Here is a 23,661-nt window from a genome sequence, read left to right as displayed (position 1 = left end):
TAAAATGGGGTTAGGAACTATCTTTCTCAAAGGGGTTTTGTATAGTTTCATAGTCTATAAAATGCTTTGAAACCCTGAGAGTATGCAGCACCTAACAATGCTTCCCTACCTCACAGGGTGTTAAGAGGATAAATATGTTAGATTATAAGCAGAGATGGGGTCTACCTATTGAGGAAGGGGAAGAGCATCTTTGGATACAGACTGGCTAACCTAGCAAGGAGGTCTTTAAACTAGGTTCAGTGGGGGGCAGGAGACTAAAGCCCACAGGCAAGTCAAAAACATAGAGATGTGGGAAAAGGGTTGGAATCTTGGGGGAGCATGGGCCATTATAGCAGGGATCAGGGAAAGAGACAAGGAAGAACGTAGAGGGGAAGTCAAATTATGTATACTGTATACTAATGCAAGAAGTATGGAGAATAAGCAGGAAGAACTAGAAATGCTAGTTAATAAACACAACATAGTTAGCATCACAGAGACTTGTTGAGATAATACACATGACTGGAATATTGGTATAGAAGGGTACAGCTTACTCAGGAAGGACAGGCAGGGAAAAAAGGGAGGAGGTGTTGCCTTATATACCAAAGATGTATACACTTGGACTGAGATTGAGATGGAAATAGGAAACAGACTTGTTGAAAGTCTCTGGGTGAGGATAAAAGGGGTAAAAAACCAAGGATATGTCATGGTAGGAGTCTACTACAGACCACCTAACCAGGAACAAGAGATGGATGAGGCTTTTTTTAAACAACAAAATCATCCAAATCACAGGACTTGGTGGTGAGGGGGGACTCCAACTACCCAGACATCTGTTGGTAAAATAACAGCAGGACATAGATTATCCAACAATTTTTTATTTCAGAAGGTGGACAGAGCTACAAGGGGAGACACTGTTCTAGATTTGATTTTGACAAATAGGGGGGAACTGGTTAAGAATTTGAAAGTGGAAGTTAGCTTGGGTGAAAGTGATCATGGAATGACAGAGTTCATGATTCTATGGAATGGTGGGAGGGAAAACAGCCCAGTAAATATAATGGATTTCAAGAAAGCAGACTTTAGCAAACTCACAGAGTTGGTAGGTCAGATCCCAGGGGAAGCAAGTCTAAGGGGAAAAACAGTTCAAGAGAGTTGTCAGTTTTTCCAGGAGACATTATTAAGGGCACAAAAGCAAACTGTCCCACTGCATAGGAAAGATAGGAAGTATGGCAAGAGACCACACGTTCTTAACCAGAAGATATTCAATGATCTAAAACTCAAAAAAGAGCCCTACAAAAAGTGCAAACTAGGTCAAATTACAAAGGATGAATATAAACTAATAACACAAGCATGTAGGGATAAAATTAGACCAAGATACAAAATGAGATTAAACTAGCTAGAGACATAAAGAGTGACAAGAAAATATCTATAAATACGTTAGAAGCAAGAGGAAGACCAAGGATAGGATAAGCCCATTACTCAATGGGGGGGAACAATAACAAAAAATGTGGAAATGGCAGAAGTGCTAAATGACTTTTTTTCAGTTTTCACCAAAAAGTTTAATAGTGATTGGACAGCTAACAGAGCAAACACTGGTGAAAATGAGGTAGGATCTGAGGCTAAAATAGGGAAAGAGCAAGTTAAAAATTACTTAGACAAGTTAGATGTCTTCAAGTCTCCAGGACGTGATGAAATGCATCCGACAATACTCAGATTTGTTACTGAGGAGATATCTGAGCCATTAGTGATTACCTTCAAAAAGTCATGGCGGATGGGAGAGATTCCAGTGGACTGGAAAAGGAAAATATAGTGCTCATCTATAAAAATAACAGACTAGTCAGCTTAATTTCAGCACCTGGAAAGATAACCAAGCAAATAATTAAGCAATCAGTTTGCAAACACCTAGAAGATAACAAGGTGATAAGTAACAGCATGGTTTTGTCAAGAACAAATTGTGTCAAACCAACCTAATAGCTTTCTTTAATAGGATAACAAAGCTTCTGGGTAGGGGGGAAGTGGTAGATGTGGTATATCTTGACTTTAATAAGGCTTTTGATACTGTCTCACATGACCTCATAAACACTAGAAATACAACTTAGATGGAGCTACTATAAGGTGGGTGCATAACTGGTTTGGAAGCCATTCCCAGAGAGTAATCAGTGGTTCACAGTCAAGCTGGAAGGGTATATCAAATGGGGTCCCGCAGGGATCGGTCTTAGGTCCAGTTTTGTTCAATATCTTCATAAATGATTTAGATAATGGCATAGAGAGTACACTTATAAAGTTTGTGGATGATACCAAGCTGGGAAGGATTGCAAGTGCTTTGGAGGATAAGATTAAAATTCAAAATGATCTGGACAAACTGGAGAAATGGTCTGAGAAAATAGGATGAAATTCAATAAGGATAAATGCAAAGTACTCAACTTAGGAAGGAACAATCATTTGAACACATAAAAAATTGGAAATGCCTGCCTATGAAGGAGTACTGCAGAAAGGGATCTGGGAGTCATAGTGGACTACAAGCTAAATATGAGTCAACAGTGTAATGCTGTTGCAAAAAAAGCAAACATCATCCTGGGATGTATTAGCAGGAGTGTTGTAAACAATACACGAGAAGTAATTCTTCCACTCTCCTCCACGCTGATATAGCCTCAACTGAAATAATGTGTCCACTTCTGGTGCCACATTTCAGGAAAGATGTGGACAAATTGGAGAAAGTCCAGAGGAAAGCAACAAAAATGATTACAGGTCTAGAAAACATGACCTGTGAGGAAAGATTGAAAAAACTGGGTTTGTTTAGTCTGGAGAAGAGAAGACTGAAAGGGGACATGATAACAGTTTTCAAGTACATAAAAGGTTGATACAAGCAGGAGGGAGAAAAAATGTTCTTGATAACCTCTGAGGATAGGACAAGTAGCAATGGGCTTAAATTGCAGCAAGGGAGGCTTAGGTCAAACATTAGGAAAAACTTCCTATCAGGGTAGTTAAAAACTGGAATAAATTGACTAGGGAGGTTATGGAATCTCCATCATTAGAGGCTTTTAAGAGCAGGTTAGATAGTCAGAGATAGTCTAGATTAGTGGTGGGCAACCTGCAACCCGCAGGCCACATGTGGGCTCATCAGGGTGATATGATTGTGGGCTGCGAGACATTTTGCTGACATTGACCGTCCATAGGCACGGCCCCCCGCAGCTCCCAGTGGCCGCGGTTCACCATTCCTAGCCAATGGGAGTTGCGGGAAGTGGTGGGCCACAGGAACATGCAAGGAATTTGACTAGTATAAGGACTGTAAGATCTAAACAGCACCGGAGTCAGTACTAGTTTCTTCATTTTCTAGAGGTTATTTTAGCTAGCCTGAGTAAAAGGAGGAAATTCCAATGCCCTCTTTCAGAATCAGGATAGATTAACCTATTATGACTCTATTCCTGCATCAGGATCTACCAATATGGATCTGTGCTAGTGGGTCCTGATGCAGAATCTGGGCCTAAATGCTTATTATTCCTGAACCCAGGAACATGATAGTTAGGAACTAGAAGAAAACTCATCCTTTTTACTCTTCATGATTATAGACAGAATGCAGAAACAGTCTACCTGTCTCCTTTGAGGCTTGTAACAGAGATGGTGGCTCTTAAAGCCTAGAAGGGGCCAGAAGACCCCACTCCAGGAACCCTAGAATGAACACAGATACAGGAAATGGCCAAAGCCAGAAGACAGAAAGCGGTCCTGGGGAATTAGTAGTTGGATGGGAAAAAAGACATGTTCCTTTAAGGGCCCAGGTTTAAGAGCCCTGTAGTGTAGGGTGGGCAGAGATCCTCTCTCTGCCAACCAACTGGGAGCAGCCCTTTGAAGAAGGGCAGTATATATGCTGCCTTCTCCCTCATAACAGGCAAGATGCTGGCAGGAGAAGGAAGCCAGAGCCCAGAAGGCTGAGATCCAGCTAGGAAGGGCTAGGAAAGTTGGCTTTGTGAAGAGCAGACCAGGACAGAGGAAGAGCTCAGTGTGTGCTAGAAGAGCCAGAGATTAATATAAACTTTTGTGTTGCTGTAATAGGCTGTATTGTAGGGCTTTGAGGATTATTTTTAACTGTTTCAGTTATTTAAAAAACCCCAGGCAGGGGATGGTGTTAGCCTCAAGAAAGACTGGGGAGCTCATAAGGGGCCCTGAGGAGGGGAAACAGAGAAAGGGCACTGTGGAGCTACTTCTGGCCAAGAGGGGGTGCTCAGGAGGCAGCTGCCCTGATACAAGGATCACTTTAATGAACACAATTTATTCCAAGGGGAACATTCCAAAGCATGGTACAGAGTTCTAGCTGTAAGGCTCTCACTGATTTAAACAGCAGATAAAACCTTAGACAACTCAAGGGGGCGGGAAATCTATCCCTTCAAGTTTTAACTTTTGCCTACTACTTTTTGCCTTGTGTTGCGTTCCCTTGTAATTTCTGAATTGTTCTAGTGGGGGTGGGAGGAGGAGGAGTAATTAGGAAAAGACAAACATTTGTGATGGGTCACATACACAACAAAACCTGCAGCTCCAGGTCCATAATTGTTCCAAGAACTGTGTCTGCTGTTTCTGTCTGTTGCACCATTTCACTTAGTGTTTCATGACTTGTCTAATGTAGTTCTTCTACTATTTCCCATAATATCAATGATGGCTTGTTAGGACAAACCTAAATTAGGTGTATGCACTTCTTGCTTCTTTATGATGTATACAGACATTTTAAAAAGTCTTATAAAAATCTGTTAAATTAGAAATGAGGGTCTTCTCTAGGCAGGAATAATATGGTGATGTCAGAAGAGTCAAAGTGAAAGCTGAGTAATTAAAGGGAAGGTATTTTTAGTCACTGTTCAAACCTTTGCTTTTTTGTTTACACCTATTAAATTTAAATTATTACATATTTTGGATAAAGGAAGCTTAAACACAGATTAAACACTCATCAATACAAGTAATAAATAATAATAATAAATTTCAGTAAGAATTAATTTCAATAATTCTTAGAGCTCATAGGAAACATCCTTAAGTCTTCACAGTTTCTTCAGCAAAATCAGGGAAGACTTAACTTGACATTCCTGACTTTTCTAAAGTAAAGAACATGCAGGAAAAAAATTAACCTTTCAGGTCTGTCTTAAAGGGCACAAGCTCAAATTCTTAAAAATCCTTCGTAAATCACCTTTAAGGGGGGAAATACACTGTTTCTGCTTTATGATTAAATAAACTTATGCCAGTTTTCCAATAAGTACAGACATTTTCCGTTTCCTCCACAATACTTTTACCAAGTACTTCAAGATCTGGTCATATGTTGATCTGACTTGACTATCTCATATACTCAGGTCACACATATGGTTTGACTAGACTTGTGTATTACAGAGTGAAATTCACCTTTCTGAAGAGGACTTGCACAAGACCTATGCACTACCCCTAATTTGTGGTCTTTTTTAGATTCCAAGGCCAGAAGGGACCATTGTGGTCATCTCATCTGACCTCCAGTATAACACAGGCCATAAAATTGTCCCCAAATGAAGAGGATAGTACTGGTGTATATGTCTGGTGTTAGCCCCATGTACTGGGTGGATTGCATCCAAAGAAAACAAATCTGAATAAGATGCTGGCAATTCTTATAGGTTTTTTTTCTAGAGTAAAACTACACTTCAGATAAATTATTTGCTAATAAGTGAATGCTATATTAAGGTCTTTGTGAGTGATCTGTAATATAACTATATATGCTTCTCTGTCCACTCTTAAGTAGGTCATTCAATACACAATAGTTGTATTGTGATGACAATATTTAAATTTGTCATTTCAACAGGCCGTTGACTTTTTGAGGAAGTGACTTGTTGTATTAAAGTTATACAAAATTAAGAAAATTTCATAACAGTACATTTTTCTAACTTTGTATTTACATGCTAATTATGGGTATTTTGCTGTTCAGAGCCAAGCACAATGAAGCCCCGATCTTGATTGGTACTTTAATTACTCTTAGTGTAACAGTAGTTCCTAAAGTACCATATGCCGAAGTTTCTCATTGCACTATTAAGGCCAAATCCTGCTTGCCTTACATCAATCCAACAGGACCCAAATGTCCCTTAATTAAAAGCTTGGGATTTGGCCCTTAATTTTTATTTTTAAATACTCTTTGGCAGCTTAATAGATTTTTTTAAGTAATTAGTATGATATTTCATAAAAATCCATAATCTTAATATCCATTTAAGAGAAATTATAAAGAAATGGTATGTATTAACAAAGAAATTATTCACATAAAGTGTGGGGAAAAGTCTCTGTTGATATCACTGTGTTATAGAAAGGGAAGGCAAGAATTACTGCTTGAAATATTGGATCTATTCTAATTGATGAAGAGATATCAGATGGCAGCAGTAGAGAGCTTTCAAATAATAAGGGACAACTTAAATTCTTGCACAGTGAACCTCAACTGTAATTTGATTCCTTACTCCAATTATATTAAGTGTTCTAGCATTGTTTTATTGCGTTTGTTTAAATCATTAGTGATGCCATGGAAGAGAAGTATATTATCGTTGATACCATGGTGTTAACAAAATATCATTATTAAAATTGGACACATTACAAGTATATTTGAAGTAATTGAACAAAATATAATTACTGCTTCAGCACATTTTTTTATGAGAATTACATGTTTGTAACTGAGGAGAGACTTTGGCATTTAAAAGTAAAGGCAATAAGAATTTCTGCATTTGATTTAAGGTTCCCATAAGGCTCTTTTCTGCATTCAATTCCCACATGCAGTGCAACAAAGTCAAAATAACTCTTCTTAAAGAAACTACAGTATAAATTAATATTTTAATCAGCACAGCTAATTATAAAAAGGGTAAACTACTTCTTAAATAACTTAACTCCTGCAATACCAGAGGCCATATTCCATGCTTGCACCACTGGTACTACTCAAAGTCTGAAGCTGTAGTTTCCTCCACAGTGACTAGTCAAAATGCCTCAATTCTAACCCTAAAGGGGCCAATTGCAGGGATAGGATGACTTAGTCTTAATGAATCCATTTCTGCCCTCTCTGTTTAGACTAACAAAGCCAGTTCTGATGACGCTTTTTGTGATATGGACTGTATCCACTAGGAGGTGGATCTAAATCTGAGTGTTCAGTTAATCTGGATGGGAGCCAAAGGGGACTGTGTTTGACTTCTGGTTAACCAGTGTGATATTGCAGAAGCTCTTTTGTTACTGGCTTGGTAAATCTAATTATAGAATAAACCATCAGTTTTGGACAATTGCCTGCCCTAATTCTTGCAGTCTGCCCTCAGCGTGGCATTCTCAGTGTGGTCAATCCCCGGGACCCAGTTACACCAAGTATTTTGATTTATTTTACAAAAAAAAAAGTGCATGATTTAAAGTAATTTTAAAAGAAAATGAACACTGTAGGTCCTGCCATTCAGCATGAATCTTCTCAATACTACATATAAAGTAACACACACTAAACACATGAAACAGGAACTGCAATGTAACATTTAACACCTGCAGTTAGGAACTTGTTACATTACTGGCAGTGCAAACAATCAACAACAAAGAACCTCTTCTTGTGTTACCCTACAGAGGAAAGGAGAAATAAAATTGACAGTGACCTCTAATTAGGATTGCTTCCATCAGTTATTGAATATATAGCAGGACTTGAGAATTTCTGATGACCCTGAATAAAGCTATCTTAAGTTACTAGCAAGCTGGTGAAGTTGATATCTTGTAAAGGCCAACTTGATTGACTGGTTAATATTTGTAAATTACAATGAATATCTATTAAGTATTATAAGTGTCAATAATTAACCTATGACTCAAACTTTTACACTCTAATGGCCCCCTTGTTTTTCTCTTCGTTTGCACAAACTGGTTGGAAAGAAATTTGGTCACAGTTAAGGCTAAACTTAAAATAAATTCAAACATGACAAGGCATAGAAATGTACTTCTAGGGCACCCAAACAACCTTAACTGATCTGTAGTGACCACCTGTGAGAGCAAGGGGCAAAAGGGGAAAGAATCTAATGTGTCTTTAAAAATCAATTAAATCTAAATTACAAAGAATAATGGGGGAAGGAGGAAATGACCATTTATCCTAAATAAATAAAAACCAAAAATCTTCAGATGTAGTTTCTGCACAAGACTTCCATGAGATTTAACTACATGGGAAATCTGAAGAATATGTGGCTGGGCAGAGTTAAGGTTGTTTGGGTGCATTAACTGTCCATCTGCTTTGTTTTGGGACAGTCACAGCACCCTGTAATGTATTTTACCTTAAATTATTGATATGCAGTCTCAAACTTAATGTAATTTTTTGTCTGATGATGTAAAGAAAGTGCTAGCCATGAAGTCTAGATTTTGGAATTTGTTTATTATTAACCTCGGGATGGGGCGAAACAGAAGTGGAAGCCTGAATGTAGAGAGGAATCTACATTCAGGGAAGATTAGCAGAAATGCTATGAAGATGACAAACACATCTGATGTTCATATGTAAATACCACAAACTGAATCTAAGCATTAAAAATCTAAAGCAGAATAAAACAAAGAAATTAAAGATAAAAGGAAAATACTTACCAGTCTCCATTTGTTGTTGACAGCTTCTGTAACAAGCAAAGAGATTCATCCCCAGGTTTACTCTGAGACCTGAAAAATGAATGGGTTTTCAAACAATGAGAAATAAGAGATGGCTGAAACATGTTGAAGATTTTCAGTAGAAAAAATTGACACTTTTGGGGACTATCTTTGATAGAAACATGTTGAAAAACATCCAGCCATCCTCCTCTTTGTTGTCCCATGTGGCTCTGATTAATTTAGGGTGAAACTCTAGTTCTGTTTTGAACACCCACCTGGTGCACAGACCTTCTGCACAGGTGTGAATTTCATCCTTAGCCTATAATTTTCTGATTAGCAGTAGATAATATATTCAGGGTTAATTTTTTGGTTTGGTACCTTTTGATTTCTTTAGGGATAGCACAACTCTTTCTATTTAGAGTTATGATGACCCAACTCTCTGAGGTGTTTCACATAATTAATAATCTATTCTCCATTACAATTTCCAGACTTCTTGCATCTAGTCACGTGCACGTCCTTCTTGGGTTCCAGTGAAGAGTCAGGAGTTGTAAGAAGAAAGCTGGGGCTTACTACCAGTTTATGTCTTACATTTCTAAAGTTCATGCTTTAGGGTTTCAGCCAGTCACTGGCAGCGGTCAGGAAGGGCTCTCCCCCCCCAAAGAATTCTGGGAGTTTTATCTCCTTCTAAAGCTAGGGGATGGCCATGGCTGGACATGGGGCAGGGTGGGTGAGGACTCTGAGGTGTACCAAGTATTCTTTCTCTCAGGGGTTTGGCTGGCTGGTTCTTGCTTACATGCTCAGGGTCTAACTGATCATCATATGTGGGGTAGGAAGGAATTTCCCCAGGTCACATTAGCAGTGATGTTGTGGAGAAGGGTTCACCTTACTCTGCAGAGTTTGTGAGTGTGGGTCATTTGCCAGAATCATCTGAGAAATCCCACTCATCATTTCCTTGCCATTGTGGGGGCCTCGAGGACTGGTGCACTTTGATCCCTCCTAGTCTCTGCCTGTGGCACAGAACGGTCTAGTCTCCTCTGGGACGTAATACGTTGGTCTCATTTTAGTTGTTGGGTTAAGTGTGCAGATGCTGGGGTATTGGTGGCCTGTGATATACAGGAGGTCAGATTAGATGATCTAGTGGTCCTTCTGGCCTTAAACTCTATAATTCTATGATGAGCTGTGTCAGGCTTTCATTAGTGACATTTTTACATGATTTTTTTTGGCAAATTAATATGTAGATCCTGGAGCAGGGGATCTCTGTGCCCCATGGTTTCTATGAGGTCTTTTGCTCAGCAAGTCTTTAACATACTAGCTACAGGAACTGAGCTACTAAGCCAATAATTTCAGTAACCACCTGTGCCTTGAGATTAGCTCAGTGAGCTAAAAATAGTAGTGAGTGCTGTCACAGAGCTCATGCCTTGCCATCACAACCAGAGACCTCAGAAAACCGTGCCTTGAAATGAGCCCCCGTTAGCTAGTTGTAATAAACCAATCACTTCACAGTGCCTGTGCCTTGATATCTGCAATATTGCTAACTCTCATAATCAGTGGTGTTCTCAAGCTCCAGATTTCTGAGTTATGAAAATATGTGAGAACCCCATCTTTCACTCAGGAGAAACCCCCAACCCACCCCACCCCAACACACACATAAGTTTATAATCTTTATGATTGTTGAGAAAAGCTTGAAAACATGACCCAACATAAGACCCAGAAACCAAAAGGCAAGGAAAGGATGTGAAATTTAGTTTTAAAAAAACCTCATAAAAGCCAATCTTATGATTTGCATATGTGAGACTATCTGTAGGAGTATAGATGAACACAAGTATAATTAGAGCCATACCCTGTAGGCAGCTGGCAGCCAAGCCTTCTATTCCTTGTGTACCTACTGATGTTCCTAGTTCAAGACCCCCCAAAACATGAGTTATTTTAAGAAATACATTGAGGGAACTTTTTTGTTGCATCGCAGGCGTATATGAACAAAGCTTTTCAGTCAGTTTGATTAGCAGCAAAAGTCATTTATTTCTCTCCAGCATACATCTTTATACTCTTGCAGCAGGCAAGCAAGCAGTTGCTAATTGGTTAACAAGGTACACACACCCGCAGCTGTGACTTCATAAACTAGCCAAGGCCAACTTCTCAAAACAAAGCTCAAAGCCTAATTAACCCATCTTAAAAACCTAAACATTCTAGCTTCCCACAATACCAGCTGCCAGCTAGCAAAATATTTCCCAACACCTCCCCCCTCTACCCAAAATCAAAAAAGGAGGGAAAGAAAAAAAGGAATAAAAACATTAGCAAAACATTTTCAACTTATAGCATCACATTACTACAATCTATTACACAGCAAAACTAAAAGCAAATTTAAACACCAGCTGCCTAACTAAACCGTAACAATATCTTCCGCAATGCCCTACTTTTACCTATACATCCTTCCTCCAGGTAACGCAAGTGGCCCAAGGGGCCAGGAGGGTTCTGCCAATATGCAAACACCCACAAAGCAGGTTTCCAATAAGGGCTTCCACTGCAGCAACATCAAACAAAACAAACATAAATACACAAAAATCAAACACATAAATGGTGTAAATTCTACAGGATTCCCCCCTTCTCTATAGCACACCAACTTGTGGCAAACTTCTATTACCAAATCATCCCTCAGATGTCAGGCGATCAAACTGACACTGAGGGAGGGGGGGTCCTAGAAAAAACACAACATAAACCACATAAAACGCAAAAGACAATTCTGGCCAGAAAAACAAACAAACACAAACACCACAAAACAAAACATAAAACACATAACATAAAGTTGACTCTATAAATAAATGCATGGTACATAAAATGCTATGCAGCTAACACCAATTTTCTTAATATCTAAAAAACAAAACAAAACTACCCCTACTGGGCAAGCAATTATTACATACAATATACAAATACCCTTAGTACCATCAGGCAAAAAAAAAAAAAAAAAAGGGAAAATTACATCATCAATTACATCATTTACAGTAATACAATTGCATCCTAACTTACTTCTAAATTCAAAGCTATTCACAGCTTAAGGGTTCTTACTATTAACTTCTACTTTTAAACCCTAAAAAAAAATCACCACTTATATGCCCTTAAACCTAATACAATTACAATTACATAGCACTATATACATTCTTCAGCTAATACAACAAAATTATTCATAGCCAAACAATTACAAACTAATATCTTTACCTAAATTTATTTACAAACATTTCAAAAACACCAAAACTTTACTCTTTAGCAACTTTGCAGAATTCAACTGCTATTCCCTCCAGCAACCACAGAGTTAACTTTGTACTCTGCCTAACATTACTCGCTAGTAGTTAATTACCTTTTCTATCAACTACACCCTCAAGGTTATCAACCAGTATTCCAAGCTTGTTGTCTGTTGCCTGCCCGCTTGGGCCCGATCCTTTTTTCCTCGTCAAGTTCTCTATCTATCGCGTGCCTGCCTGGGCCCGATCCAAAGCACTTTACATAAAGGTATTTTGGGTCACATAAATTCAAAGCCATTCTCCCAAATTACCTAAATTTATGCCTAAATAACACCATAAACTCCCCCCCCTTTGAGAATACTCAACAAACCTTTTGGCTGAGTTTTCTCAAACTTTAAACACCAAAACAATTCGGCTCTAAAATCAGGGGTTAGTAATGGGAGGGTTAATATCATTTACAATCCAATTAGGGAGGGCAATACATGCTAAAAAAAAAAAAATTCCACAACACAGGGCGCAGCCTGTAAAATAAACCCCAAAATCCAATCAATACCACATTTTTTAGCAGGAGTCCCAAATTTTTTCCTGCCAGTGTGCAATTCTTTGCTTCTTTACCAGGGTCAGTTCTCAATGCCCTTTTAGTCAGGAATTTCTAGACATTGGCAAGATCAATGATGTGAGTGTTTTTTCTTCTGTTCCACCACCATCGTGGTTCAAGTTCTACGGGGGAAATTATCAGGACACCATCCTATACATTCAGGCAAAGCAAAAATTATCTCCATCAATTAAATCAATCAGGGAGGATCAAACAAACGGGATCCTGGCACAGCTAACAAGCAGTTGTTCTCCAGGGGCTCAGGGTGTGTACATCTTGTTGCTTTCTCAGTCATTCCATCCACCATTGCAGCAGTCATCTCTAATACTGACACTGTTGCAGTTTCTTCAGTCCTACTGTTTGCAGCCTCAAATCCTGAATGAGCAGTGGTAATATCTTGGACTAGTTCAGGAAATAGTTTTCCAGGCACTGCTTCTAAAGGCTTTAAAGTTTCAGCTGAGGTTTCCATAGATGTTACAGTTTCTGCAATGATTTGTTCTTCAATTGCTGCAGCTGTAACAGGCACAAATGTTTTTTGAGCCCCAGAGCTTTCAATACTAAAAATGGGTGAGCCAGTATCTGCCAGCTGCACAGCTAAATTCTCTTGCTCCTCTTCGTCTCCCTTTCCACACACAGGCAGTTCTTGAGGACACATGTCGCTCTGTAGAGGGGCCCCATTTACAACTGCCCCTGGGCATTCTGATACTAGGTTAGATGGCGCATCTCCTACATCATTCTGCATGGGGGCCTCAGCTGCAACCGCTCCAGTGGGCGCTGATTCCAAGGTAAACACAGTATCTTCTACCTCTGACGTCCCAGGTGCCTCAGTTACCCCACTCTGCATTGCATCCCCCATAAAAGCTCCTGAGTGATCTGCCGCCCATCGGATCCCTGAAGCCGAGCAGTTCGGGTGGGCTTGCGCAAAGTGATGGCCATAGCAAAGGCAGTGTGGGAGGGCCAGTGGATCCAAACCCTCGAGACCGCGGTCAATCGGGTCGATCGGGCACACATCCCTTGAAAGGTATTAACTGAGCAAGACGTGTACCAGCAGTTATAGTCACAGGGGACAAAGGGCGCGTGTACCATTATCCCAATATTCCCCGTATAATCGGCATCAATAAGGCCAGGCAAAACAAAAATACCTTGTTTCGATGTTGACGAACGGCCAATCAAAAGGGCACTCAGTCCAAATCCTAATGGACCATCGATGTTGGAAGGAAGAACTTGAACCTCGTCAGTCTCTAAAACTACATCTGTCGCTGTGGCCAAGTCCACTCCGGCGCTGCCACGGTTGCTCGGTGAGGTGTTCCAGGCAGCCGGGTTGCTGGTTGGAGGCACTTGTGTCGTCGCGCTCCTCCGAGGCGCTCTGAAATCCGTTCCGGCAGCGGTGTTCCATCCTTCTTATACGCGCCCAACAGTCGGCGGCGCGATGTCCAAACTTATCACATCGTGTGCAAGCGCCAGTTGCAGCTTCAGGTAACACATCAGAGGCCCGCTGCCCATTTTGCATAGGGCAGTCCCGCCGGAAATGCCCGGGTTTTCCGCAACCAAAACAGGGGCCGGCTGGCCGGGTCGGTTTTCTAGCCCCCCGCTGTCGCCCGAGCAGGGGTTGTAACGCCACGGCCAGTGCAGAGGCCTGTGCCTTAGCATGAATTGCTGCCTTATCCATCTCCTCAAGCATAGCGGCCCTACCACATGCCTCAATCATTTCCATCAGGGTCGCAGTCTTGGGCAAGGTGGCTAATATACGGCAAGTGGGATTTGCATTCTGGGTTGCAAGATCAAGTCCAACTGCAGTTCTGGCCTCTGGCGTCAGATTAGGAGATCTATCAATAGCCTCTCGAAGGCGATCCAAAAAGGTGGAATAAGGTTCCGATGGGCCTTGCATAATTTTAGCGTAGGGAGGGCTCGGCTTTCCCATCTGGGGCACCGCTTTAAAGGCAGCCAAAGCCAGTTCCTGCGACTGCTGCAGGATCCGGGGATCGAGGCGGGCTTGCAAATGCGGGTCAACAAAGCGGCCGGTCCCCAAAAGCATGTCAACAGTGGCCACACGCCGAACATCATCGTCCGGTAAATCCAAATTGCGGACAAGGGCCAAATCAATTCTTTTAGCCCAATCATCTTTCCACAAAAGTCTCTGGGTAGGTGTAAGAAGCATATCAGCTAGCTTGATCGCATCATAGGGACACATTGCCTGTCCAGTAAACACCTGTTCAAGTATAGACTGTACATACGGATTATCTAGTCCATAAGCCATGATCGATTTCTGTGCCTCACGGATCAACTTCCAGTCCAAAGGGGCCCACCGTCTATGATTAGGGTGTTGAGGGTCTGGCGTAATCACCGGAAAGGCCTCAGGGGTTAGACCTTCAAGGATGGCTTCTCTTAAAACTCCATGCCAGCGCTGTACCGGATCCGGAGGGTCCCCAGTTGGAGGGTCCCCGGGGCCAGGCGGGGCGGAAGGGCAAGTCGGATGAAAGCGCTCGTGAAGATGCGGCCGCGATGATCCAGGTGGAGAACCGTGCAACTGGTCCAACTTGTCACACATATGCTGCAGCTGTCGACCCTGGCGCTCCATCTCCTTATAGAAGGCATCAGACTGAGTAAACTGAGTAAACGTAGTCAAATCGGGATATGGCTTTGATGGCACATGTTCCACCCGAGCCCCCTTCGTTCCCCCGCAATCGTGGCACCCCCAGGTCCCGTGGACACGGCATGGCTTTGGAGGGGGCGCATACGGCAAGGCTGTCTCCATAGGCTCGGGCGTATCGGGGGGTAACGGGACCGTAGCAGGATCAATCATGTCGGGGCCAATAGCCACATTGGAGGGTAGTGGAGCCGTAGCAGGGGCAACATCATCCATAGGGTAGGGGTTGGAAGCCAAAGGTATCACCGTGTCCTCACCACCGAAAAACTCTCTGGCTCCAACCGGCAACACAGAAGGCATTCCGGGCGTTGGGCGGCAAAGCTCAGAAAGGGCCGCCTGCACTCCTGCCTCGGCCGTGAGAGTTTCTACTATCTCCTTCGCCTTATTCCATACTGGACTCAGGGAGAAGGCCTCCTTATCGCCCTGAGCCACCGACTTCCAAAGCTCGGAGCCTAGCCGCTCCCAAACAGTTTTATCAAAAATTGTACTTGGTTGAACAGAAAGTCCCCTTCTCCGTCCCCACCGCAGCAGACGGGATAACGTATCAGAGGGGAGCTTCTCTCCCTGCCGCTCCGCGATGCGCATCAGATATTCATGCACCGTCCTTTCTTCCGCTGATGCAGCGGTTCCCATGTTAGCTGCTCACCTCTGGGCTGGGGTGTGCCTCCCTTTTCAGACGCCCTGCGGCTTGCCACTCGACACTGAGCTCAGGTGCGCCCCTCTTTTCGGACACCCTACGGCTCCTAGCCGCTCGACACTGTACTCAGGGGCGCCCAGCTCTTCGGACTCCCTGCAGCCGCTCAACACTGAGCTCAGGTGCGCCCCTCTTTTGGACGCCCTGCGGCTCCTAGCCGCCGACACTGAGACTCAGGTGCGCCTCCTTTTCTTCTTTTCAGTTCAGGCCACCAACACTGTCCTCATTCAATCACGTCGGGGTCACCATTTGTTGCATCGCAGGCGTATATGAACAAAGCTTTTCAGTCAGTTTGATTAGCAGCAAAAGTCATTTATTTCTCTCCAGCATACATCTTTATACTCTTGCAGCAGGCAAGCAAGCAGTTGCTAATTGGTTAACAAGGTACACACACCCGCAGCTGTGACTTCATAAACTAGCCAAGGCCAACTTCTCAAAACAAAGCTCAAAGCCTAATTAACCCATCTTAAAAACCTAAACATTCTAGCTTCCCACAATACCAGCTGCCAGCTAGCAAAATATTTCCCAACACTTTTTATTTGTCATCTGGATTGTAAACCTCTTACAGCAGGGGTTCTCAAACTGGGAGTCGGGACCTCTCAGGGGATCACGAGGTTATTACACGGGGGGGGGAGGGTCACGAGCTGTCAACCTCCACCCCAAACCACACTTTGTCTCCAGCATTTATAATGGTGTTAAATATATTAAAACGTGTTTTTAATTTATATGCGGGGGGGGTCGCACTCAGAGGCTTGCTATGTGAAAGGGGTCACCAGTACAAAAGTTTGAGAGCCGCTGTCTTAGAATACTCTTGGGCTATGTTTTCAAGCTTTCTCACACAACCGTGACACCTAAAAAGTTACTTAAAAAAACAAAACCGTAAAAGCGGAGATTCTCCCGCAATCACATAAATGCAGGAGTTGGGGTTTTAAGAAAAACAATTATCGCAAGTGTCGTGATAAGAGCAGACTGGCAAAGGTGGGGTGCAGCTACGTACATTTAATGATGTATGGCAAGAGCAGCAGTTTGCCACTTACTGAATAAGGCACCACTTTGCTCCTCTGCCTCCCTTTCTTTTCATCCTCCTTTTAAGATAATCCTTTGCTACCATTTGTTTGGTTTCTGCTCTACAGGGGTTAGTATTAAAAATTCATTATTGCTGCTGGAATTTATCTCTCCTCCCTCCCTCTCAAAACACCCACATGCATTTTCCCTCGCATGTTTCCACGACAGAAGCAGCCACAGTCTCAGCCAGCTGCTCTGCAAGCGCCCCAGCCACTAAAGCAAGAGCAGCGCGCGCCCCTCCTGCCAAACGGGCGGGCACATGCGAGAAGCCCCGCCCCCCTCCCCAGACCGAGCGCGCGCGGGGAATCTCGTGCTTCGCCTAATCGGTTTGGCCTAAAGCGGCTTCCGTGAGCCGCCTGAAGTGCGCGTGCGTGAGCCGCAAAGTAACATGGTGGCCGCCAGTGGCTGCCTCTTCTGCGCCCGCCCGATGCTGCCCCGGCTTTGCGCGGGCCTGGCCCCGGGGCCCAGGTCGCTCCTCCGGGCATCGGCTTATTCCACCGCCCTGGTTGTGGGGAGCGGGGGGCCCAGCCCGGGCCAAGGTGAGACCCGCCCGCCCCATTGTTGGGGCTCCGAGTAGCGCGTCTCCGCTGGGGGGGCGGGGGGGTGTTTTGTTCTGTGACAGGAAAAATAAATGCAACAAGCGGCATCAATGCAGGAAACGCCGATGGAGTTAAGCTTGTGCGGAACAGACTTGGCTCTATTTGCTGTTCAGTGTGGCGTTGCCTCGGAATTCCCTGGGTCTGCGATGCTGGGTTCGGGGCTAATCATCCCCGTGACGCTTCTGCATCAGTGTCCCTGTGCATGTGCTCAGCGCCATCCTCGCGCAGCTCTTTATCCGTGAATAGGGTTGGCAAGTTGTTAACACTTCTATGCTTCTGTGTGGTTTAGACAAATAAACCTTAAACACTTGCTATTGATGTTACCTGGCAGGTGCTCAGATACTATAGGGAAGATCTTTTTGCAATTTGTCCAGAGCTATGGAAGTAGATTTTGTTATAGTCGTCATATCTTTGGTCTTGTTGGTGCCATTAGGCATATCCCTAGATAACTCAGGAGGGTAGAAAAACACAGTGTTAATGAAGCTTTTCTGTACCAGGCCTAAATGGACCAAAGTTATTTTATGCTGGTCTAAGAGTCCCTTTATGTTAAACTCTAGTTGAATTCCTAAGTCAGCATTTAGAATGGAATGTGTAACTGCTCCTTATCAGTGTAAGACACCAGAAGATAGGGCCCCTTTTACTATCTCCTGTTTAGTTTAGAAAGAGGGGAGGAGGGACAAGGTAATAAATTCAGAAGTAAACCAAGGTAACAGCCTTGAAAAGTTATGAGATAAATTGTTTGCTGTCAAGGATGATTTAATCTGTTTGATGTAATTGTTAACTATACAAAGTGCCTATTATATGGGAGGGGACTAGAAGGGAGAAGGGGGGTGAGTGGGCAATGGGGGGTAATGAGAATGCCTTGTTGAAATCATGTATAAGAAGGGACACACAGCTTGTATCTCTGTGTGCAGGATTAGAGGTTGTAAATACCTCCCTGGCACCTTACTTGAGCTCAAATAAACTTTTTCTGCATTCTCCACCCTGGTGTGATAATTAGTGCGACGCACACCGGGCAACGAACCACTGTTTGCTGCCTCAGGCCTTTTGGGCCGGCAACAGTCTTGGCGTCCCTGGGTGGGCTCGAGGCAAAATTGTGCCTTGCCCGGACTCCTCCAATGGCCGGTGGACGACAGTCACAGCCGATGCCAGCGCGCACCGGTGCTTTTACCGGGGGCCTCGGCAGGGACGTGTCAGACCGACCTTGGAAGGCACAACGGTGCAACGCACTCAGATAGTGGAGAAGCAGCTGCGGGCGACGGTGAGGAACCGGTCCTGTGGAAAAGGTAGGAACAGTTCAGTGCTGTTAACCTTTTGTTTGCCTGTTAAGACCTGGGGACGCCCAGTGTCTTCCCATAGGTATGGGGCAGGGATAGAGTACAGGCAGGGCACGGTGTATGCCCCCAGAATGCATTCTAGCAAATTGGAAAGTGTTTGGTTTGGATCCAATGATTAAGGGTAAACTAAAAAGGTTCTGTACAGTAGACTGGCTTCAATATCAACTAGAGAGCCAGGAAAGGTGGCCACCAGAAGGATCACTTAATTACAACATGATCCTTCAATTACTTTTGTTTTGTTAGCGAATGGGTAGCTTTTGAAACTGTTTGTATAGAGAGCTCTTGTAAAAATCCCCCAGCATATGCCCCAGAGCTGCATTGGGAGGAGGATTGTCCGTGGGAATAATGGTCTTGGTGTGTGTGTGTGTGTATACCAGTGTGAGTGTCTGTTACTGGAAGACGCCCAGATTAACCTGTGAAGCAAATGCTAATGATCAGGACTAGTCTAACGCAAGCCCAGTAATTAGTGGATCTTTAGGAGATCCGACCCACGGTGGGCTGACTCAGCCTGGCATCGTCCGGCGAGGAAGCTGCCTGGGTCTAGGAATATGTGAACCCATCTTCCCTCCCCACCCCTGTAGGGAGAGATTCTTAGTTTATGAGCCGCTAGCGCGGACAGGGCCCCCCTCTTTGTGTGTGTAAGTGGAAAATGGGGGAAGGGACAGTCTAAACATTCTACCTCACCCCCTAAGGGTACCCCAGCATAGTACATGTACGTACATTATGGTCCTGAAACCTGCAGGTATTTAGAGAATTGGAATCTTTACACGTGTGAAAATCCATCTAAACAATGTCCATTAGAAGGTATCTTCAATCTAGATAAGATCATATATCTCAGAGGAGCTTTTAATTACCAAAGGAAAAGCCTCTGACACGGTGTGAGCAATTCGTCTAGGAATGGGTTAATTTGAAACTCAGCTAAGCCCAGAGATAAGGAGAGCTGCTCTGTGTATTAGGTCAGACTATGTTAAGTACAAAGAAAAACTGCTTTTATCCCCAGCTGGCTGTGGGAAAATATAGACAGAGGTAAATTAAAGGTAATATAAGTTACAGAACTGAGATTGCATTTGCAAAGCTTAACTGTTCAGTGAGATTTAACAGTCTTTGCAATCCCAGAGCTGGTATGGCTTGGTGACCTGAACTGGAATCTCTGAAAGAGACACTGCAGGAGATTCCAGGGTGTAAAAGAACAGCTCTCCCAAGAGTGGAAGCATGTTGGAAATACTGGATAAGCTGTATACAGAATAATCTCCTGTCCACCTATTTCCCCTTCTCTGAATGTTATATACAGACGTGGTCAGTCTGGATATGTGTAAGTATTAAAGTGGCTTAAGGCTTGGGGAAGCTTTGGGGTTTGGTTATATGGTGTGTTTTGTCCTCCCCCGACGTCCTGCAATAGATAAATTGGTAACAGATTTGTTACAGTTTGGTGAGTAATTGAGAATGGGGGAGCCCTATAGAATTTACACCATCTATTTGTTTTACCTTTGTTATGTTGTGTTTCTTTTGTTTGGTACTGTTGGTGTTATATGTTGAGGATTGCATGATTAAAGGTGAGCCTACTCTCAGCTGCAGTAAGTCTGAGAACTGGAAAGGGGTTCTACCCCCAGTTGCAGCAGGACTGGGCAATAGAGTAGTTGGAGAAAAAGAACAAATATGTACTTGATAACTAGAATTGAGCAATTAAGAGCATAGATCATGACCCAGACAGCAACTCAAACCTGCGCTCAGGGCAAGTTGCAGGCTTTGAGACAGGATTTCCAGTTAGAAAAGGAAGCCCTGGCTAAGCAAGTACCAGTCCTTCAGGGACTTGCCAAAATTTAACTATTTGTGCTCAGCATACACCGTAATAGCAGTGTGTTTGCTATAAAGGGAAATTAAATGATTAAACACCAGTGGGCCATGTGTTTTGCCCAGGTGGCAAGCCTCACAAGGGAGGACTCGGGTAGTCTTGTGAGTTCAAATGTTTTATGGAAAAGGACCAGAAGGGTGGGGGCTAATTGAGAAACCAACCCCCCCTTAGTTAAAACTGGCAGTGGAGCAAATTGGTGTCTAGGGAAAGAATGGTTCAGCTAGAAAAGAAGGATCGGGCCCAGGCAGGCAAGCAACAGACGGAGAGATTGGAAAACGGGTTGGAAACTTTTGAGGGTCTAGTGGAAGAAAGGAGTACATAGGTATAAACATGGGGATTTCAAATACCCAGGAGGATACTTGTAATAGTGATTTAAGTTGAGAAAAGTGGTTGTTGGAGAAAACAAGTGAGTGATTTTAAGGCAGTGTGAAAAGTTAACTCCATAGTTGCTGGAGGGAACAGCAGTTGAACTTTGTAAAAATGCTAAAGAGAAAAATTCTTGGTGTCTTTGAAATGTTTGTAAATAAATTCAGGCAAAGAAATTATTAGATTGCAATCATTTGGTTATGACCCATTTAGTTGAATTATCTAAAAAATGTATATAGTGCTATGTAATTGAAATCTTATTAGGTTCTAAAGGCACTATAAGTGGTGATGTTTTCTTTCAGTGTTTAAAAGCAGGAGTTAAAAGTAAAGAGCAAGTCAGGAAGCATCTGTATTGATGCAAGTTATCTAACTGATAAAGTAGAAGTCACTGAGACCTAAGCTGCCTATGAAACATATATATATGAAAATATGGGGTAATTCCTGTTTTGCCTGAGATCAACTAAGGTACTTGTATATTTTCAGTGATGATTGATTGCCCAGAAAGGGTAGACTTCTGTTTTTGTCTTTCAGATAATCAGAGAAAACTGATGCTAGCTGAACAGCATTCAACATACCATGCCTTTGATGGCACAGTAAAAATTATGTTTTGTGTTTTATGTTCTGTCTTGTGGCCAAAATTATTTTGTTTATGGGATAGTCTGGATTGGAATACAGATACTTGTTTTGTTCAACTTGGAATACAAAGTGCTTGGATAAATTGGGAAAAATGTGATATACTAAAGTCTAATACATCTCCTTAAGTAAGAGAAAGAGAAACTTTATTGGCCAAATCTTTTAATTGAAAATTGTTAGTAAAACTTGCATACTAATAGTTTTTGGAAGCAAGGATATGGAAAGTTAACCCACTCCCCATATTGTATTTGGATCCTTCTGGCTATTTCAGATTTCTAGCCAGAGGGCTGGGGATGGTGGGAAACTATTGGACTAGAGGCTCTATGAAATAAACTCGTTAAAGTGGGTGTGCTTGTCCTAACTTGTTGTCCCAAAGCTCTGGAAAAAGTTATTTTAGTAAAAGGATAGATGTGACAAACTTTAAATAATAAGACTAATGTACTGTATAAAGGCAATGTATATGTGTTCATTGTTAGAAAAAGATGTATAAGTGAAGGCTAAGTTTCCTTTGTAGGTTAAAAGAAGCCAGACAGGACAAAGGAAGAAGAACGAGTTAACTGGGGAAAAATAGCTAACATGCTGAGTTTAAAGATAGGGCATTAGCCCCATTTCAGGACACTGCTCTCAGCTAAGACTTAGCTAACAACCAAGACAAGGGGGGCTTAATTAAATGTGCCACACAGCTGTAGAGTCTGCAAATCGTTGACAGGCACTCATGAAATGTGTTAGGTTTCTTTTTTTCACAGGTAAAGACAAACTACATAAAGACCCTAGGAGGCCTGCCACTTCTTGGAACCAGGAAACTGGATTAATGTAAAGCTCCACCAGCAAAAGACTGCTTTGGCTCTATGCTGGAAAGACCCTTATTAAGTCCTGGTGACCACCAACAGCGTTGTGCAGTGTCAGAATCCAGGATTTCCTGACCAAAAAGGACATTAAGGACTGACCCTGGTGTAGAAACCAAGAATTATACACTGGCAGGAAGAAATTTGTGGGACCCCTGTTTGAGACTGTGGTATTGATTAGATTTTGGGGTTTATTCTACAGGCTGCACCCTGTGTTTTGGATAAATCCTCCAGCATGTATTGCTCACAAGGGGCTGCCATTAGATTAGTACAACAGAGAGCCTAGATTGTTTCCTCTGCAAGAAGAGGGAATTGACCAGATCTCTGTGGACTCAGGCCAATAATATAGCAACCATTTGAAATATTCTTAAAAGCTGGGAACATGATAAGAAATTGGGCCACCTAGAAAAAGGCCACTAGCCTTATTTTTAAAGCTCAGCTATCCCAAATACAAGCTGGAGTTGGTGGGTTACATGTCATTTCCACCCTCAGTTCTATGACCCAGAAGTTGCTGACAGAGATGGTATTGAGAATCACTGAGACTGGGAAGGTATTGCAGTGGGATCTGGTATATTTAGATGGATCTTGAGCACCAGACTTGGCCCACTGCCCTTACAGACTATCAGGAACCATCTGATCTGTGGTCAGGGGGATGACATACTTGGACACTTTCTGGATGGAAGTATGGACATTCACAATACTCCTTCCAGGCATGTGGACCGGTTAGGGTGGGTGTGGGCTTCCACATACCGAATCCTACCGGGTCCATAGGGAGGATGAATGTGGAACTGAATACCCCAGCTCCCTAGAGTTTAATTGTTGTTTTTGTCTTCAAAGTATGAGAAAACTCAGCCAAATGTTTGTTGAGTATTCTCAAAGGGGGGGATTGTTGGTGCCATTAGGCATATCCCTAGATAACTCAGGAGGGTAGAAAAACACAGTGTTAATGAAGCTTTTCTGTACCAGGCCTAAATGGACCAAAGTTATTTTATGCTGGTCTAAGAGTCCCTTTATGTTAAACTCTAGTTGAATTCCTAAGTCAGCATTTAGAATGGAATGTGTAACTGCTCCTTATCAGTGTAAGACACCAGAAGATAGGGCCCCTTTTACTATCTCCTGTTTAGTTTAGAAAGAGGGGAGGAGGGACAAGGTAATAAATTCAGAAGTAAACCAAGGTAACAGCCTTGAAAAGTTATGAGATAAATTGTTTGCTGTCAAGGATGATTTAATCTGTTTGATGTAATTGTTAACTATACAAAGTGC

The 23,661-nt window shown here is 42.7% G+C and overlaps 2 protein-coding genes across 20 annotated transcripts in view; one reads left to right on the top strand and one right to left on the bottom strand.

Moving 5' to 3' along the window:
* LOC120406051 (potassium voltage-gated channel subfamily KQT member 1-like) overlaps window positions 1–23,661 on the bottom strand; it is an 819,762-nt gene that overhangs the window by 752,998 nt on the left and 43,103 nt on the right. For 18 of the 19 annotated variants that reach the window (XM_039540307.1, XM_039540238.1, XM_039540231.1 and 15 more), the window contains one exon: window positions 8,533–8,601. The gene's annotated coding sequence lies outside the window, so the exon portion shown is untranslated. Of the gene's footprint in view, window positions 1–8,532; window positions 8,602–16,698; window positions 16,827–23,661 lie in introns of those variants that run through there. The other variant, XM_039540340.1, reaches the window with a different exon arrangement.
* MRPS35 (mitochondrial ribosomal protein S35) overlaps window positions 17,092–23,661 on the top strand; it is a 56,594-nt gene continuing 50,024 nt past the window's right edge. Inside the window, exon 1 of the mRNA XM_039540433.1 lies at window positions 17,092–17,305. Coding sequence (XP_039396367.1) covers window positions 17,155–17,305 — 151 coding nt within the window. The 5' untranslated portion in view covers window positions 17,092–17,154. The remainder of the gene's footprint in view (window positions 17,306–23,661) is intronic.

Source organism: Mauremys reevesii, linkage group 1, assembly GCF_016161935.1.
Source record: "Mauremys reevesii isolate NIE-2019 linkage group 1, ASM1616193v1, whole genome shotgun sequence".
NCBI classification, from domain to species: domain Eukaryota; kingdom Metazoa; phylum Chordata; order Testudines; family Geoemydidae; genus Mauremys; species Mauremys reevesii.
The sequence above is the reverse complement of the archived record's forward strand: the minus strand, read 5'-3'. Positions and strand labels throughout refer to the sequence as shown.